Consider the following 20,125-nt stretch of genomic DNA (forward strand, 5'->3'; position numbering starts at 1 on the left):
AACTTGCCCAGCACCACATACCTCAAAGCTGGGTCCCACACCTGTTCTGCAGCCTGTGTGCCAGCCTCACTCTAAATGACCCTAAGGCATGCACAGCAGTCAGTCACCTCTATCTTACTGAAGCCAAAAGAAAACGAGATATTAATGGTGAGTACAGCAAGTATCAATTGCATATTTAAATATGTCCTATTTGAAGTTTCTATTAGTGTTAATCTATCTGACATCTATCTAGATATGGCATCTATTTTCCTTCTCTGTGTATCACTAAAATAAATATTCATTTAAAGCAATTATGAGAATCTTAATTCACTTAAAATTTATTAAATCAATTTTTAAGCATGTGCAAATTCTTTTCCAACAAGAACTTCCTAGCTGTACAAATAGTGTCCCCAGGTTAATTTTTACAACTCCATTCTATGTAACCAAAATTTGTTCATCCTTGGCAGAATAAAAAATTATAAAATCTAAAGAATTTTTCAAAGTCATTTTAAACTGAAATGTTCAGAATTCCATAAAGGTAAGTTTTCAAGAGAATCAGTCATTTAACTCCTAACTTCTAGGAACCTATCTCTATATTCCTGTGACTTGAATCTTAAAAAAATGAAAGCATCCAAATTTAAAGTATTTGGGATATAGGGGGAAAAAACAAGACGCAGATTCAAAGTGATTATTCTTGATCCTTGATGTCTTTTAAATCTACTTTACCTGAAGGCAAAAATCTTTGATAAGTTGAGAATACATTGCATAATTAGTCACAGAGTAAGAAATATTTGGCCCAGAAAGGTATAGTATGACTTTAACTTAACATTGCATTATGTCCCCAAATTCTCCAAAATTTGAATTTTCAAGTTTTAACAACCCAGTGAGATTTGAGGTAGATAAAACTTGACAATTCTTTCACAGTAATACTATTAATAGTTGCTGAGCCTCTGTAAAAACATAGCTGATACAGATTTTACATACAAGTCTGTATGTTTTTCTATTTTTGTTATCTAAGCTTTCTCCCATGACAAATGTTAGAAAATAAAATAAATTGGCCAATTGCTTTATTTTTCAATGATTATATCTTTGTAATCACTAGTTTCGTCAATTTATTTTTCCATGAGAAAAATCAGCATTCAAAGAGTCCAAAAAGAAGCTGATAAAATTACCTGATTGTTTTTAGGAGACATTTACAAACTTAGCTCTCTGTTTTTTTTAAGAGAGAAAATATCATAGGGAAGTAGAAACAACCAGTGCCCTCACCCTCCAAAAAACCCCCACAGGCTATAGAAAAAATTAATAAAATTACTGTAAGAATTTGTCTTATTTTTAATGCATGGAAAATACCAAATTATCATGCCAACATAAGGAATATATACTATAATTCATAAATGCCTAATTATCAAAAAAATGACATAGTCATGGTTAGATGCAACCTAGCAATCTTATATAAGATGCAACTACATATTGTATGATCATTCCTATTATATATTACATTCAATCCTCATCAAATTAAGCTATGTATAAATGGCATTATGAAATAAACATTTAATATCACAATAGAGTCTTATTTTGCTACTGTACAACCATGGCATGCAAATAACTATGCATTAGCTGTAAACAGTGAAGTATCATTACCTTCCAGAAATCCAAAGAACGTGAAAAGTACGTGTATGGTACTAAACGTCAATTATATTTAAATTACTTTCATATTGAACCAAACTATATCATATACAGCAGCTTTGGATATCACCCTCACAGTTCTTACATATATCCTGTAGTCACCCTGAAGTTAGGAAATGGCAATTCCAAACTACTTCTGTTAATGCTACTGAGCTTTAGTGAACCGTGGTCAATATTAGACACGAATGATTCTACATTTCAATGTGAAGGCTGTTTTATTGTATTTTCCTTCCTGCCATAATTCAGAGATTTGAGTTATTAAGAATAAGCTGAATGTGGGCAATAATGAACATACTTTCTCTCATGACACCAATGCGTTCACGTTAGAAGTAGGAATGCTGTTGATGTCCGCCAGCGAATGTGATTCTCTGCTTGTATTCTGTGTGAAATAGTTGGCAGGAAGGAACTTGGGTCATATTATAACTTGAGAGGGGTCACCTCTAAAATATATTCCATAACATTTGTAAAAGGTAGACAAAATCTAGCAGTTAGGAGAGGAAGGCCAAAAGAAAATGATTTATTCTTACAAAAAATGCAGATGGATCATTTAGGTCTGATCCAGTGATTCCGAGGCAATTAAAACCATTACCATATTGGAGCAGAAGCTTGCACACTGTAACATAACTATTGCAGCCCTCTTCACATTGTGGTATTGGAGGCTGTTTTTTTGGAAGGAGTAGAAAAATTGATTGCTGGACAGGCTTCTCCATGCTCTATCAGCTCTGATAATGAGTTAGGCAGTTGGCATGGACGATAGGAATGTCCTCCACACTCAGAATTCTAATAAACCTCCTGTGAAGTTGTACCTACCATCCATCCGGATGGACTCAGTCTGGTCTGTATTCCAGTGAGGTGGAAAACTGTCACGTTTTCAAACTAAGTTTGGACATGATATGGCCATGTGAAATATTTAAATACATTACCTACATCCTACTAAATCAATATCTTGCTTTCACATTTACAATGAGATAAAACAGCATTTAAAGCCATTGCAATTTGTTCATTTCCTGTTCATATACAGGTGATTTAAGTTTGCTTATGAGGCAAAAACTGTACAATTCTTATCATTCAGGCATTATAAAATGTCTCTCTTTAAAGTCTTGGATATAAACAGTTGATTTATACGAATTACATATTTTTCATCTTCATTAAGAAACAATATACATCTTTTTCCAGAGTAATTTAATGTTAGCTATAATAAGCCTAACATAGTTGTAAAAACTGACTTTATCACCTGTGACCATCTATATTGTTACTTTTATAAAACTCATGAACATTCTTTGGCCACTTGGGTCAGTGCCCATTTGAAGGAAACTGTACTTGTGCCCTGGATGATACAGAGGTTTGCCTCCATAAAATCTGAGGCCAGAGAACAGCTTTTAACAGAAGCCAGTTACAAAATAAAACATTACAGAATATACAGGAGTGGTTTCCATTGCTCAGACACAAGTTCCTTGACGTGTCGAGAGGTGTTTTCGATTTCGGACTCCCGAAGTCTTGTCTTTACTATCTGAAGGTTTCTGTTGTGAAATGTCTATTAGAGCACTGGCAATTGCAAGGCCTGGAAGAAAGAGAGGAAGGCATTTAAATGCTTGCTTAGACATTTCTGTGCTGGCGACAATGGTGGCTTAGTGCCCTGTTTTCTATTGCTTTACATTTAGTCATCAAAGGTTTGGCTGCTTATTGGAAGTTATCAAGTAGTTTGCCCTTTGTCTAAAATGTTTCTTAACTTGGACTGTTAACTTCACACATGAAGAACAAATATCGAAGAAAGTTAACTGACTCTCACTTTGGACAGCCAAATTCAGCGTTTGACAAAACATCACCTTCAGTTGTGAATATGACTCCATACTGTAGTATCTGTGTCTAAACACAAATTTGCTCTGGATGTACTAGGAATTTTCAACGTTACTATTTTGCTTTGTTTTGCTTTTTAGGAAAAAATTCTCATCAAGATTAAAAAAAAAATATATAGCAGTGTTAGGTTAGAAACACTGAACCAATATTGATATAAGATCATCAACTGAAGTCCATAGTTCATGTTAGGGTTTACTCTTTGTGTTGTACAGTCTTGTGGGTTTTGACAAATGTGTGTCAAGTATCTACCATGACAGTGTCATACAGAATAGTTTCACTGCCCTAAAGATCCCTGGGGTTTCATCCATTTATACTTCTCCTTCCCCAAGCCTCTGGCAACCACTGATCTTTTTTTTTTAATGCCTCTGTAGTTTTGCCTTTTCCAGAATGTCATATAGTTGGAGTCATACAGTAAGTAGCCTTTTTTAACATACTTCCATGTCTTTTTTGGGGGGTGGGTGGGGACTGATAACTCATTTCTTTTAATTGCTGAATAATATTCCATTGTATGGGTATACCAGGGTTTGTTCATACATTCCCTTATGGAAAGATATCCTGATAGTTCTTGCTTCAAGATTTTGGCAATTGTGAATAAATCCATTATAAACATCAGTGTGCAGGTTTTTTGCGTAGACTTAAATTCTAAATTCACAAACACCTAGGAATATTATTTCTGGATAATATGGTAAGCTTATGTTTTAGCTTTTTAAGAAACTGCCACACTATGTTTCAAAGTGGCTGTACCATCTTGTATTCTCACCAGCAATGATTGAGAGTTCTTGCTGCTTCACATCCTTGCCAGCATTTGGTGTTGTCAGTGTATTAGATTTTAGCCATTCTAATAGGTGTATAGTTGTATCTCATGGTTGCTTTAATTTGCAATTCCCTAGTGACATATCATGCTGATTATCTTTTGATATATTTATTCTCTATCTGTATATCTTCTTTAGTGAGGTATCTGTTCAGATCTTTTGCCCATTTTAATTGGATGTTTCTTTTTTTGAAATTTTTATTGCAGCATATTATGGGGGTACAAATATTTAGGTTATATATATTGTCTTTGCCCTACCTAAATCAGAGCTTCAAGCATGTCCATCCCCTAAACTGTAGTTTTTTTTTTTTTTTATTGTTGAGTTTTAAGAGTTCTTTGAAGATTTTGGATACCAGCCTTTCATCAGGTATGTGTTTTACAAATATTTTCTCCCAGTCTCTGACTCATTTTTTTCATTCTCTCAAACAGTTTTCAAGAAGTAAGAAAGCGTTCTAGGGTTAGAATTGTGCTATGCATAAATGGACATAGAATAAGGACAACTTATTGAAATTTAGCTGATAAATGTACTAAATAGTAGAACAGAACCAAAAATATTCCTGGTAGAATATGACCAAAAAAAGTGGACCTCTAGTTATCATAGGTAATTAAAAGAATATTGTTTTGTTACATTAATTTGTTTTATTACATTTTTTATGCATTGATTGGTAGGAACATTTGGTGAGATGCTCAGGGATAGTGAAGATATTATTAATATTAAATTTATACAAGCAATAGCTCAACCAAATACTCTGGCTTTGATACGAGTCATTTTAGTTTCTACTGTGTTCCATTTAATTCTTGAGTAAAACAAAATGTGTCAATTCACTATACTAAACTAAGAGGCCAGACTCTTTGGCCTTGTTTAAGAAGAGGTCTCCAAAGGACTTCTGGTTCATTTTCCTTTCTCCAAGGCCTTGGAGACTTGACTTTGAATTGACCTGACCCAATCCCTGAGTCTTCACAGGCATCTTCTCCATATGTTGCTCTTAGAGGAAGGCCTCACTTTTGAATCTTATCCTATGTAAGATGGCATTTGTATTATTTTATTCCTGTGGGTCAATTTATTCTAGGCAAGCTTCAGACATGACCTGGCAATAATCACAACTCCAGAGATTTATGAACAGAAAGAAATGCTAGTGAAGGGACATGACTGCACATGGAAGGTAAACTGGCTGAGTGCAGTGTTGTGGAACTCAAGGGAGGGCCGGGATCAAGGAGTCTATAAAAAGTACCAAACCAGCCAGCAGGGTAAGGCCTATGGCAAAGGCCACTAGATTTCCTCAAAGAAGGTTTGGTGATCTTTCAGTCATTTCTATACCTTGAAGATAAATAAAATTGTTTTCTTGACCTTTGAAAAGCACATGTGAACTTCTAAAGTGCCCAACATAGATAATTTAACCACTTATTCTGCTGTAGTAAATAATTATTTTTGTATTTCTTTAACTGATGGAGCTGAAGGACATTATTATCAATTTTTTGAATCACAGAATTGGGTTGTGTTAACTCAAAGTTCAGGCAGATCTTAAGTCTCCACAGACCTCCTGGCATACCTCCGTCATGATTTACAACTTCCTGCTATTTCATTCCTGGCATCATATTACCTAGAGATGGCCAAATACCACAAATAATATATGTCGCTTTTAAGAGACCACTTATACTAATTTCAATGATCACAACATCCAACTATGAAATCATGTTATTCATTAAATCACTGCAAGACCTAGTCCAAAGAAGCTCTGAAAAATCATACTTTTCCATTTACATGTGGCTGCAAATGTTGTTTGCCTTACAGAAGGTGGAGCACCAGAAGAGAAGTAAACAGTTCAAATTGCCAAAACAGGAAATTCTATGCTAATTCAAAACTGTCACTGTATCTTTGTTTTTCAGGGTATATGAAGTCCAAAGCCTAATTAAAGCAGTATCTCTCACAACATATCTTGGGTTTCTTAATGATTCGGAAGCTTGGAAACACATTCAGTTGAAAATCATAAATAATATTTCAGTTTTAATTTACCAATAAAATTGAAAATCATGCTTATTTTTAGTTTGACAGCTTTTTATCCTTTCCTGTGAAAATGCAACACTCAAACACATTTTCAAAACACATTTGGCAATGTGTATATAGGAAACCTTACATTCCTCCAGGCAGCGATAGATACTTGAGTGTCCACCATGTGCACACTCACCAAGGACGCTCAGGACTATTTGCCTAAAGTCTTACCTTCTCAACGAACCAAATGGTGTTTTCCTTTCAATTTAAGCGTGGATCCTTTACTGGACCACACAGCTTGTGGCCTACCATGAATTATTCTTTATAAATCTTATAATTTAATTATGAAAAGCACAATGATCCTAATAACTACATTTGTGTGTACATGTACCATAAATGCCAAGTATAAAATTTTTATTATTACTTTTGCATTTCTTCATGTTCAATATATGGTGAACCTAAAAAAATAAAATAAAAATCCAAACAATTCAGAAGTTTCTAGGTCTTCTTTCAACCTATAAGAGGACCTGGATATAAGAGCAAATAAGGAAGACCAATTCCTTATCTTCCTGAATTGGATGGCATATGGAAGACTCATTAAAAAAAAAGAAAGAGAGATAAAGTAATCCCCATCATTGCCCTTCAGCACACTTTGTTATTGTAGGAAATCTGCTTTCCTTAATTGATAAAAAGAAAAGTCAGCAGCTCTTGAAAAAGGACAGTATTAACTCCCTCCATCCCCTAAATGTAACATTTATATGCTGGTGAGAGATCAAATAAAGATAATGGCCAGACCATATATCAAAACAGAACTCTGACTCACAACCTACAGCAAAATGCTCAGGAAACCAACCCATTATCTATAATAACCAGCCCAGGAAGCCAGACTGCTACACGTCAGACTTACAGGAAAAGTCAGACTGCTTTCTCTAGTAACAATCCATGAAGACAGACAATAGCCTCTGTAACTGTCAGCTCCAAATGGCCAGCACTTGATTAATAACTGACAGCTTCTCTAATTTTTGTCCCCACTTCTCATTTAGGACCAGACCAACAAAGCCAAATATGCACCCTTACCAATCACAGAAGATGCCCCATCTCTGGTTAGTCCACCTGCAAGTCCCTGCAAGCCACCAGCCTCTAATTAGGGCACACCTGAGGCTTCCTTTTTTTCCCCCACTTTAAAGTTTTCTCACTCTTCCGCCTGCCTTTGAGTCTCTGTCAAAATGCAAGTGACAGCGGCTGACTCCCTTGCTATAGCAAACTCAGAATAAATAGCTTTTGCTTATTTTCGTTTTGTTGGTCTTCCTTTACTTCCACTCTCATGATGAAGAGATAAGAATAGCTTGAGATCTTTTCTGTATTTAAAATATATATATATATATATATATATATATATATATATATGTATCGATAAAATAAAAGCAACCTAGAAACAGGTTCTTTGTGTTGCCCTTTGCAGCACACATTCTCCTGCTTGAGACCCGCCTGAGAATTCCTCCTGGTGGGAGGTTTTCTGGGGACGATCCTGCACTCCACATGCTGTAGGAGGAAGTGCTTCCTCCTGGCCGGTGCTGCGCAGTGGCGCGTGCTGTATACCGTCAGAGTTCCATTAAAATCAGGTCACTCCAGAAGATCATTTTTCAAAACGTCACACAAATCATCTGATGAAACCCACTTATTGTGTTCTCTGGGCCTAGCATAGTTCCTTGTTATCAAAGCAATACAATTAACTGGGGGAACAATTCATTATTTTAGACCGGCGGTCTAAAGGAATTTCATTTACCATGTCAGGATGATGCACAGACGCTGCAGGCTAGCAGAATTTACATCAAAATATACCAGTAGATTCAATAACGTCCTGGGGATTAAATATTTATTATAAGTTTTACCTTTTTGTACTTTTAGTTCTTAAATACTGGACACTATGATATTTAGATTATTTAAATAGGAAGTATAAACCTCTCAAGAAAGTACCATCTTCAGTTTCCTTTTCCATTTTCTGAGGCTTCTTGGTGTTTCAAACTGGTGCTTGCTAATGTGGAGCATCGCCAGTGGCTGCTCTGGGCCGCCCAGCCAGGCCAAGCTGTGAAGGAAGCGAACTCCTTTGGGACCACTGGAATTTCCTTCAGAAAATGGGCAAAATTCACTAGTGCCTGGGTTGCCTGCCAAGAGTTACCGCAGCTATTTTTTAAAATTTATTTTTAATTGACAAATAATAATTGTGTATATTTATGCAGTACAATGTGATATTTTGACCTATGTATAAAGATCTATGCATCAAGCTAATTAATATATCTAACACCTTACCAACTTATCATTTTTTGTGTGTGTGGTGAAGACAGTAAAAATCTTTTCTTTTAGCAGTTTTGAAATATACAATATATTAATACTATTAACTGTGGTTGCCAAGCAGTATGATAGATCACTAAAACTAATTCCTCCTAATTAACACTTTGTACCCTTTGGTCAACAGCTTCTTTCTCCATCCCACCTCTTCCCCCAGCCTCTGGTAACCACCTTTCTACTCTCTATTTTTATGAGTTCAACTTTTTTTGGATTCCACATATAAGTGAAATCATACACATTTGTCTTTCTGTGCTTGTCTTATTTCACTTAGCACAATGTCCTCCAGTTCCATTCATGTTGTTGTGAATGACAGAATTTCCTTCTGAAGGCTGTATAGTATTCCATTGAGTATATATACCACATTTTCTTTATCCATTTATCCATTTATCTGTTGATGGACACTTAGGTTGCTTCCATATCTTGGCTACTATGAATCATGCTGAAATGAACATGGGAATGCACCACAGCTATTTTGTAAATAAACAGAACATGCTTCATATTTAGACCTTCACCCACAACCTTAGAAAAAAACAATATTTGCTTCATGAAATGTAAGAACTTTCTCTTTAAACATGTGCAAACATGCCCTAAAGAGAAAGTAATGTAAATGGCTAACAGCTAAATATTTAAACTGGAAATATATGTTTTTAAACCTCTAAATTTGCAACAAAAACCGCCAAGGAGAAACATCACAAATTTAGTTATTGTTAGTAAAACTCTAGTTTTCCCTAATGGAAGTGAAATGGTAATAGTAGACTTCAGCAGTAACAATCTAATCATAAAATTACTGATGTGTGTTTTTTTTACAATTATGCAGAACAATTAATAAGTACAGTAATAAAATACTGCACATCAAATGAAATTGCCTTGGAAAACATTCCTGCTTTATATACAAACATAGCACTTCCTTTTTACATTTGAACAAAAGCCTCTGAAAAGTCATTCATTTTGAAATGCTCTCCTCTGAAGTCTGTGTACAAGCAGGCACCACTATATATTTTAATTTTCTAGGAAAACAGCTTCATTAGGCGTGAAAGGTTAATTGCAGGTTTAAGTGGAGTTCAGGGAACGGTGCAGGGTCTGTAGTGAATTGCACAGTCTGCTTCAGGAAGACTGAATGAGTGCTATAAACTGTTTGCCCTGCTGAAATGTTTTACTACCTCATTTACTATCTGTCTTCTTTTACTGCTTGTATTTGTAGTTCTTCTAAACCTTTAATGGCTACAGTTTTATTTCACTGTAATCAGATTTAAATGGAAATACCATGCTGGGATGTTTAAATGTTTTCCTTCAAATTGTATATAGCTACATACGACTGATCAGAGTCTCGGCTATCCTTCACATGATTAAGAAAGTGACTTTGGGAAACTTTGATATTACACAGACTCTAGCTATTGTGTGGACTTAATTTAACATTCAGGGTGGCCACTCTTGCCAATATGCAATAAGGCTGGATGAATAATTAGAAAATATGCATTTCCATTTTAATTTATCTGTTGGAAGGCCAGCACAACTGAAGTCATTATTAGGCAAAACTCCAAAGGTTATACTGTTGAACAAAAATTGAAATATTTCAAATGTGGAAGACACTGGAATGACAAACGGACTAGTCATATTTGTCCAAATTTGAAGAGATGTTTCTCCTCACCTAATAAAAACCAATGACAACTACAGATGCTGATGTTTAAATACAAATGACAATTGTATTCTGGTTATAAAATCTTGCTTGGCCTTTAACACATCATAATATTTTATAGTTTATTTAAACACACACTGTTCAACTTATAGAAAATGTAATCCTACTCTAGCACCATAGATGCCTTATGCAACACTTCCTATAACAGTACTGAGCATTCCCTAAATTTGATACAAATTGTTCTCTTACTGGTCAGAATATGCTGAGTTAATTGTGGCCATTACTGTCTTAAACCACTGCTCAATGCAAATCCTCATGGTTCTTAGCAAGCGAAGCTTCTTTTGATGCCATCAGTTCTCATTTTAATCACATATGAGAAAATTGTACTTAGTTCATTTAAAATATTTTCCCATATTTTTAGAGCCACAGATATTTATCAGAATCAGCTTTGCCACATTTTCAAGTAAATTTGGTACTCAATTGAGAATTCCCTCTTTCTAAGCCAACTGGGGAAAGTATTTTCAACTAAAAAAACTCCCACAATTCTGATATATGATAATCCCTTATTTTAAGCCTGTAAGTACTTACTGCTCATTGAAGAAATCAGACTATGGAGGTAGTATAATAATGGCCATATTTTATTTTTCATTTGGTAGAGACATTGTGTTTTAATGTTTATAGTAAAAATATGTCATTGACTACCTTAAATAAGGTTATTTATGTCAAAGTATTTTATAAACTATAAAATATTATACAAATTTAGTTAATAATTTCAACAATTAAACAATTACTAGTAATAATAAGAAATCACAATCAAATTACAAATGCCCAGAAAACTCCAAAGTCCTAAGGATTAAAAAATTGTTTGAAGAGCAAATAACTTCATTCAAAAATTGTTTCTTGAGTGCTTACTATCTGCCAGCCACTGCTCTAGTCCCTAGGGATTTAACAGTGTACAAAAACAGCCAAGAAATGAAAGGTTCTATACCTCATGGAGCTTAGATTATAGTGGAGTAAGCTTATATATTCTTTTGATCAAGTTATTGTGAGGACTAAATATAAAGGGCTTAGAAAAGTGGCACATAAGAGTTTGAAAATGTCAATCATCATCATCATCATCATCATTATCAAGTATGAAGCTTGAAGTCAAATAGGAAGCTATAGACAAAACACTGGGAACTCAAAGATTTTGCCTCTAGCCTATAGTGGCATTCATTCATTCATTCATTCAACACGCAGCATGCCTACTATGGGTTGAAATGCCAAATAATGGAAAAACTGATAGAAATATGGACTCAAAGACTCACAAACAGCATCAAGTTAGGACAGCATCATTAGTGAGGTGATACTGTGTTCAATCCTCAAGGCAGAATTTGATGCCTGGGTTAATAAAATTGAGAACTTGCTCCTGAAGATATACATGACTTATGTGTGTTGTCTATTCATTAGAGAATGTGAAAACAACTGAAAGTGATAATGACAAAATAGAGGAATGACAACATTCAATGGAGAAAGTATGTTTATATCACTTATATTATTGGAAATACTACTACTAATTAACTTATATCCATTTTTTCAGAGTTAAAATGCTTTTACATTATAATATAGGGTGTTTCTCAAAACTATTCTGTTGAAGTGGGTCAGGTAGCTATTTTTATACTCATTTCACAGATGACCAAACTGAGGCACAGAGCGATTAAATGACTAGTTCAGGCTCATACACCTGGTGGTGGTGGTAGCACCTGAACCCAGGACTCCAGGTCCCTTGACTTGCACTCTGCCCATTTGCAGCCATAAGGAGGAAACTGCTGCTTAGGCACAAATGTCAACCACATGATTGTGAGACAAAAGAAAAAGAAAAGCAGAAACTGGGAGAGATGTGAAATCAGCTATGGTCAAAGGCATTAATTAATGCCAGGGGTAATAAAAACAATAGTAATAATAGTACAAAGACAATGATTCTTTTAACATCAACCGAGTGCTTGCTCTAAGCCAGGCATTGCCCTCAGCACTATATAGGCATCATTTCATCAACATGTGCAGATAGGAATGGATGACAATACAGGTTAAATCTATAAACAGTATTGAGGGCATATTTCAGGCAATGTTGTAGTTGATTGTTCTCGAAGAACATCAAACTAGGGCAAAGATGCAAGAAGTCCTAGATTCACTAACAATTGCGCAGAGACAAATTCTACGAAGTAGGCACAAGCCATGACAAAAAGAAAGATAGGGCAGAGATCTTTAAGGTGGGTGTGGAATTCAAAGGTTCCCACAGAGATGATCTCTGAGCCAAGATCTGAATGATGAGAAGGAAGAACACTGGCATGAGGGGGGTGGTATGTTTGGATACATGAATTTAACTGCATGGAGGGAAAGAATGTTTGGGAAACTTCAGGACATTCCTTGTAGATAGAATAATGGGACAATGATGATTGAGAAGACATAGGTAGGCAGTAAAGAGTCCATAAAACAACCTTAGGTGCCAAACTTTGACATTGATTTTTAATCTGCAAGTCAGAGAGAGCCAGGGAATGATTTTAATGAGTGGAGAGGCATAATCAGATTTTTATTTCAGAGAGACATCCCTAGTGGTAGATTGGAGGACAGACTGGAGCAGGCAATGAGGCTATTATTATCAAAACTGGATAGGAAAGCAGCAATAAGGAGAGAGAAAAGGGGTGGATATGATAGATATTTAGGAGAGATTACCATGGGAGATGCAAATAGGGCTGAATCTAAAATGACTCCCAGTTTTCTGGCTTTGGTGCCTGGGTGCATACGAGTGCTATTCACCAGTGTATGATGGAACAGGAACAGCCAGGGTGTGTGGGAATGCAGTGGACCATTTGTTTGGATTTCGACATACTGAGTTTGGTAAACTGTGGGACATCTTAGTGGAGCTGTCTGGTTGGATGTGCAGGTGTGAAGCTCAGGAACAACGTCTGGCCTAGAGATATAGAAGTTATTTGCACAGAGGGACTCTGAAGACTTTGTTGTCAAATAGGTGGGTAATGCCAGCTGGTGCCACAGTTAAAGCCTGAAATCTCAGTGGCTTAACAAAATAGAAGCTTATTCCTCAGGACGTAAAGTGTTCTTGATTCGTGTCGGGGTGTGTGGAGGGGATGGAGAGGGAAAGCAGCTCTGGTCTACGTAGTCACCCAGGACTCAGACTTATGACACTTCTGTCATCTTCAACCCAGGGCTTCCACGTCGCCTTGAGCATTAGCATAGGTGGCAGAAAGGAGATGAGAGGGTGGAAAAGATATACTGCCTTCTAAACCACTTTGGGCCAGAAAAGTTCACAGCACTCTGTTCCAATGACAAATACTGCTTCCTGGCAACAACTCTCCACTGCTGGCTTTGACTTGGGAGGGGGTGTGTGCGCAAATCTTACGTGGAGAACTAGCAATCTCTAGTCTCTGCCATTAGCGTGGATGAGGCTACTCTAGTAGAAAGGAAAAAAAGGAGAGAAGACCAAGCAGAAGGCTGAGAGTGGAGAGGACAGGAACACCCAGAGAGGTAGGAGGAACCAGGACTGAGACTGTCCACAGACTTGGAAGAAGACTAGTCAGTAGCTAGTCACAAGCTGTAGATCCTGTTTCTGTTTGCAGCAAATACTCCCCAAATTCCATGACAACTGTAAGCCAGCTGAGTTTGTAGCTTCCAAACTTCTCTTGACTTAAAATTCAGAATGTCCCTTGAGAAATTTCTCTTGGACAGAAGTTGGAGTAGGTGGCTGATAAGGTCACTTCTGGCTCCACAAATTTATGACTGCAGCTGCCCTTCTTCAGCAGGCCGTGGGCATGGAGCCAGATGTCATGGATGGCCTCCACACCACATGTGCTCTCAGGGGTCAGCAGAGTGACCACAGCATCACTGTGAAACCAGGGGACTGGATGGGTTCAAGGACTTCCTTACTAGAAAAGTGCCTTGGGTCTTGCTAGTCAATGACTTGGGAAGGACTGGACATGCATCTCAAGAGTGAGCCCCACACTGGTAATATTGGGTATGGTTTGCACATATTGTTAGGTGTGATTTCCATGATGCCAATAACATCAGTCAAGATGGCTGTAAGTCTCACATCAGAGGAGTAAACAGGCCGGGCAGTGTCAAAGACCAGCCTGGGGCTTGATCTTATGTCTAGGAGTCTCTGAACAACCTGATAGTTTTTCTTTTTCAATTTAGTTATCTAATTCTTTATATTATAATACAATTTGTCTTTATAACTCTGTCCACTCCTCTCAACTGGGAGCACCTTTAAAGTAGGGACTGTGTTTTTATTCACTTCTGTATTTCAATGCTTAATTTAAGACATATTTTAATAAATATTATTTGAATGAGAATGAAATAACATATCACAGATCTGTGTGAAGCTAAGGAAGTGACTTCTGATCAAAGGCTCAGTTTTGTTTTATGCTAATGGTATAAAGCTACCTCTTTTTGTTTCTCCAATCCTCACACTTAGTTGCTGAGAGGTTATGAGTACAGGGTGAGGGGAATGTAGGTCAGGAAAGGGAAGACCATAGCATTGATGTGGCTATAGTTAATCTATTGTCCACGAAGGTGACCTGGGGAGATGATTTGGCATGGTGCTACTGTGTTCCCAAAGTGTTAATGCCCCTTCCTAAGGACTGGACATGCTTATGCCCAGAGAGTGAAAGCTACACTAGTGACCATCTGGCTCAGTTATCTTGGTCAACATTGACTCTAAATAGGTTTTAATATCTGTGGCTGTGTGTACAAGATTGATGAAAAATTGAAACAGCTGCCACATTGGCTTGACGTCAAAGCACTAGCAACTCTTCCCAAATATCTTTGGAGAGGCTTTTACTATTTTAAATAAACGTCTCAAGTCCCACCATAAACTTCCCTCAGTTCCTGAAGGAATCAAAAGGGAAAAATCAGTTTGCCTTTCATGTTCTGCTCTCTCTAGGCATTTGTGCAAAATTCTAGCCAACACAAATGTGTGAGTGTGTTTTTTCAAAGCTCAGATACCTGTTTACAAGAAATTAGATTACAATTTTAAATCAAGGTTAAACAGTGTTGAGTGGTGATGTGCGTCATTATTTTCCATAGCATTTATGTGAGAGTAGGAGACAGCATAGGAGACAGATACAAAGCTTGTAATATCACATAGCACAGATATACCACAAGGAATATTAAAAGACAAGCTATCAACTAAAAAAATGAATTTTAGTTTTTTTCAAGGTGATGTTTCTGCTCCCCTAAGTTCATAGCAGTCATATTTTTTGAAGTACTACATTAAAATAAATAAAAAATACATAACTATTTCTGCAAAGTCAAAATATTATTTTAACAAACTCTGTTGGTAAAGCAAATTTATGACTTCTATATAAAACTCATATTATGGCAAAAATGGGAGGAAAAAAATTAGGGAAAATTATGCAAATCCTCACTCTAGATAAAAGGGAAAATGCTATAGAGAATCAGGATTTTCCCATTAATATTTTTATAAATTGCTTAGGCCTTACCAAAAGTTATTATAGATAATGTAATGGCCAAAGGCATTTTAACAAAAACAGATATGTCTGTAGCCAAATTGACCCTTGATAAATATTCTTTGTTGAAGGAAAAGGCAGTAGAGTTGGATAGCATATGTCTCAGAACAGACTTGAAACCTTTCCCCTGATGTTTGTTAAGCAATCCAGGTCCCTGACAGTACACATTCTCTCTAGTAATTCAAAATAGGGACTTTTTGGAAGGACTTTGATTAAATGACCTCCTTTAATCTAAGGGAGAATGGTAGAAAGAAACTGTCATTCTCTGAAGCAATTTTGAGAATCTGACTGAGTATATCCCATAAATGTTGACCCTTCTGAGTGAAAAAAGTATCATTTTGCCCCACTTTGCCTTTGGGAGCAATCAAAGTGGCCTCTGAGCTACAATAGATTGAGAAGTGTCACAAAGTGTCAGCACTATTGGGGGCCTTCAAACTCCACAGGCAGGTAAATCACAGAGGGAACACACTTAGAGTGATCTGGAGCTCTTGGGTGTTACATCCAGGGGGATAAACACTGCCCTGCACGCATTCCAAAGTGTCTCCAGACACAAAGGGGATTCTCATACATTGGTTCCAAACACGTTAGCTTTCTGCCAACATGTTTCCTAAGTGATTTGCCACGTGTGTCTGTAGAAAGGGTCCCTTGCTAACCATAGGTTCCTCATGAGATGGCAATGAAATGGGTTAAGGAAGAGATGGGCAAAGGGAAACATTCTTATTAGCAGATGTCCCACAGAGAGAGAACCAAAATGTCAAAGATGAAAAACTTTGCCCTCGTTATTGGGCATATTCACTTTGGATGCCATCTACCTACTTTCAGTAAGTGCTTTAGTTGGCAGGAAGATAAAAAAAACTTGCTTTCGGGTCAATAAAGGAAATCTCTTATGATCAATGGTTGATTAGAGAAAGATCTTCTGAGCAGTAGGCTCTGGGCTGTGTTCTGTAAAGGGTTTTCAAATTAGTCTTGCTCTGAGGTCTGGGCAAGGGGCCAGTTCACCAACCAGCTGCCTCTGACTTTCAGCCCAGTGGTCCATGAGTTCCCATAATTAGGGGAAATGTTTAAAAAAAATAAAGAAAAGAAACTTAATAATATCATTACATTTTAGAGGCATTAAACCTAAGAAAGTGAAGTATAGCAGGAGTGTGGTATTATCAGGTTTTAAAAAGTATAATTTCATCAGATTCGATTTCATATTCTTTTAATCCCAACTTTCACTTATTAAAGTTGGAGAAATGTAGATTATAATTTTTATTTGCAAAGGTATTTATGATTTACCCTAAAACAATGTAAAAGGGGATCTTGACAAATAAATAGCTTATTTAAAATCAACTGGAACTTTCAGTCTTCCCCCATCCTGCCCTTTTTTGGTAAAAGACTATGTTTTCAATGTTTTTTGCCAAATTGGGATAATAATAATCAGAACACCAGCAAGTCTTCTATGAACAAATGCATGCTTTGATTATATTTTGTTCTATTTCATTTTCTGGAGTTGGAAATAGCAGACCGGTTGTTTTCATTTCTTTGGTCAAGTGCTAATTGAGAGAAGAAGTTGGAGAAGTAGAAATACCAATCCTGCGTCGGGGAGCCACGATGATTTAGGGCTGCCCATTATTTCTAGAGAGCTAGAATAATCTGTAAAGGCAGACTGTCAGTGTACAAGAAAGCAGATCCTAACGCTCATGTGTAGACATCTCCCGTCCATCAATATGACTCTTAGTAGTATATTTAGAGCATTCTTTCTGGGAATTATAAGATATGTCATCTTTATAAATGTTGAGTGATCTGCCTGAGATAAAATGTGCCTTTATCTTTGTGTAGAACTACTTGTATGACCATAATTGATCCAGCTGAATATACTAGCTAGACCAATTATTTCCAAATTTAATTTTAATTCAAACAAAACCAATGATTGGATTGTAGGTGGTTGAATCACCTGCTTGTTTGACTGAACTGTTCAGATAAGTATCCAGTGACAGTGCCTTTCAGGTGTATGTGACCAGACCATGCTCTGAAGCTCATGATCCAACCTGAAGAGCTGTTACACTCCAATTCCGAGCCTGGACTTTATAGAGATGTGCAATTAAGCATGGCAGAGGCAACTTCTGGGAAAGGGAAAAGTCTAATAAATCTCCAGAATACTGTGGAATGAAACAGGTTGTTTAGTAATTTTAAATAATTTGGGAAAAGGCCTCCCTAGAAGAAGGAACCAAGGCATACAATGTTACATGGAGATAATGTTCAAGATGGCGAGTTGGCATTTAAGTGTGAATTGGGCATAGCTAATCAACTGCAGGCACAACCTCAGAGTTCAGGTTCAGAGAAAACATTTCCTAAACTTCCTAAAATCACCAATATTTTAATATGTAAGAGTATACCACGTTCTATGGAAGGATTTTGGGAACCATACCATCAAATTTCAGATGGTGCTTCTTTCCCAAGTTATTCAAACATTTCTATTAGATTGGTATTTGAAAAGTAAGGTGAAATGAAAAGAGAAAAAATATATTTTTTACATACAAAAGCAATCTGTTCAACTTTCCATCTTTAACATATTGACATATGTTTTGTTCTAGTATTAGTCAAAATTAGCTTCAAGATAAAAGTTCATATTAATTATCCCATAATATAGCCTAATCACTGCTGACATTTTGAAAGAAGATGGTAAGACAGCCAAGATAAAAACTAAAAAGTGGGCACAAAATTATTACACATGTTCATCATAAAAAGCCTCTAATGCTCCTCCATGAGCTTATTTTTTCTTAAAGTAAAACCCAACAATGACCATGGCAGGAGGCAGGATAAACTAAGTGGAGCCTCTGACCTACTCAAGCCATGGGCTCTTTTATCCCTGGCACTTCTCTGGTGTGGTATTATCAGGTTTTAAAAAGTATAATTTCATCAGATTCGATTTCATATTCTTTTAATCCCAACTTTCACTTATTAAAGTTAGAGAAATGTAGATTATAATTTTTATTTGCAAAGGTATTTATGACTTACCCTAAAACAATGTAAAAGGGGATCTTGACAAATAAATAGCTTATTTAAAATCAACTGGAATTTTCACTCTTCCCTCATCCTGCCCAAAGGTAGATAAGCCAAAAAGGCTTTGGATATATTTCAGTTTTAATTTCATTTTTTGGTCCATTTTTATGACTTTTAGCATGACATAAAAATAAGATATAATAGGATGAGTCAAAAGATTTATGCTTTAGATTTCTTTTTCAATTAAAATGATTAGCCCCAGAATTAAGTGAATATTAAACCCAATCAGGTATTAGCTTTTGAATTTAGTGAACATTGTAAATTTTAATATTAAAAACCCAGAAATATTCATTATTATACAAAAATGTCTAAATCTCAGTAAGAAATAAGTGTAATCAGACGTAGCATTTACAAGTTTTTCTTTTTAAAAATGTGAGCATAAATTAGCCACTAGAGTTTATGTTTATTTAGTCAATATAAATAGTTGAAATGAGTAAAAGCCAAGCACAAATACAATTAGGATATAAAAACCAAAAGAAAATGCTGGCTTTGATTCTCTCATGTTCTGCAGGACCAGTATTCCATATGGGTGTGTTGGCAGTTACACCACAGAAGGATGCAAGGTATCAGTCGGTTTGCAAATGTCTTTGTTTTGCACAATCCCACTGAAATAAATTTAAATAATCTTGAAAGTTTGAGAGAACAAGCTCACAGGATATGGTTCTTTTCTTTTTTTTTTTGAGACAGAGTCTTGCTTTGTTGCCCAGGCTAGAGTGAGTGCCTCTAGTGAGAGCCTAGCTCACAGCAACTTCAAACTTCTGGGCTAAAACAATCCTACTGCCTCAGCCCCCTGAGTACCTAGGACTACAGGCATGTGCCACCATGCCTGGCTAATTTTTTCTATATATATTAGTTGTCCAATTAATTTCTTTCTATTTATAGTAGAGACGGGGTCTCGCTCTTGCTCAGGCTGGTTTCGAACTCCTGACCTCGAGCAATCCGCCCGCCTCGGCCTCCCAGAGTGCTAGGATTACAGGTGTGAGCCACCACCACCGGCCTGTTTCTAAAATCATTTTAAAAATCTTATCCTATTAATAAAGATATTTTCAACACACATACACAGACACATACACACACACACACACACACACACATAAACACATACTGAATATTAGATCCAGTCCTGTGAATTCACAAGTTGCAAAAATATATTATTAACTTTATACTGTATACTTTTTGCATTATCAGTATTAACAGAAGCAAAATACTTGCCTATTTTTAATAAATCTGTTTTACTTCTGGTTTTGATC

General features: G+C 36.3%; 1 protein-coding gene across 2 annotated transcripts in view; it reads right to left on the reverse strand.

Annotated features, from left to right (window-relative positions):
* Positions 1–290: 290 nt before the first annotated feature.
* Positions 291–20,125, reverse strand: part of ATRNL1 (attractin like 1) — a 615,535-nt gene continuing 595,700 nt past the window's right edge. For both annotated transcript variants that reach the window (XM_012772753.2, XM_012772758.3), the window contains one exon: positions 291–3,226. In XM_012772753.2, the coding sequence (XP_012628207.1) occupies positions 3,105–3,226 (122 nt within the window). In that variant the 3' untranslated portion in view covers positions 291–3,104. The remainder of the gene's footprint in view (positions 3,227–20,125) is intronic.

The sequence above is a fragment of the Microcebus murinus genome, chromosome 14 (genome assembly GCF_040939455.1).
Source record: "Microcebus murinus isolate Inina chromosome 14, M.murinus_Inina_mat1.0, whole genome shotgun sequence".
Lineage (NCBI taxonomy): Eukaryota > Metazoa > Chordata > Mammalia > Primates > Cheirogaleidae > Microcebus > Microcebus murinus.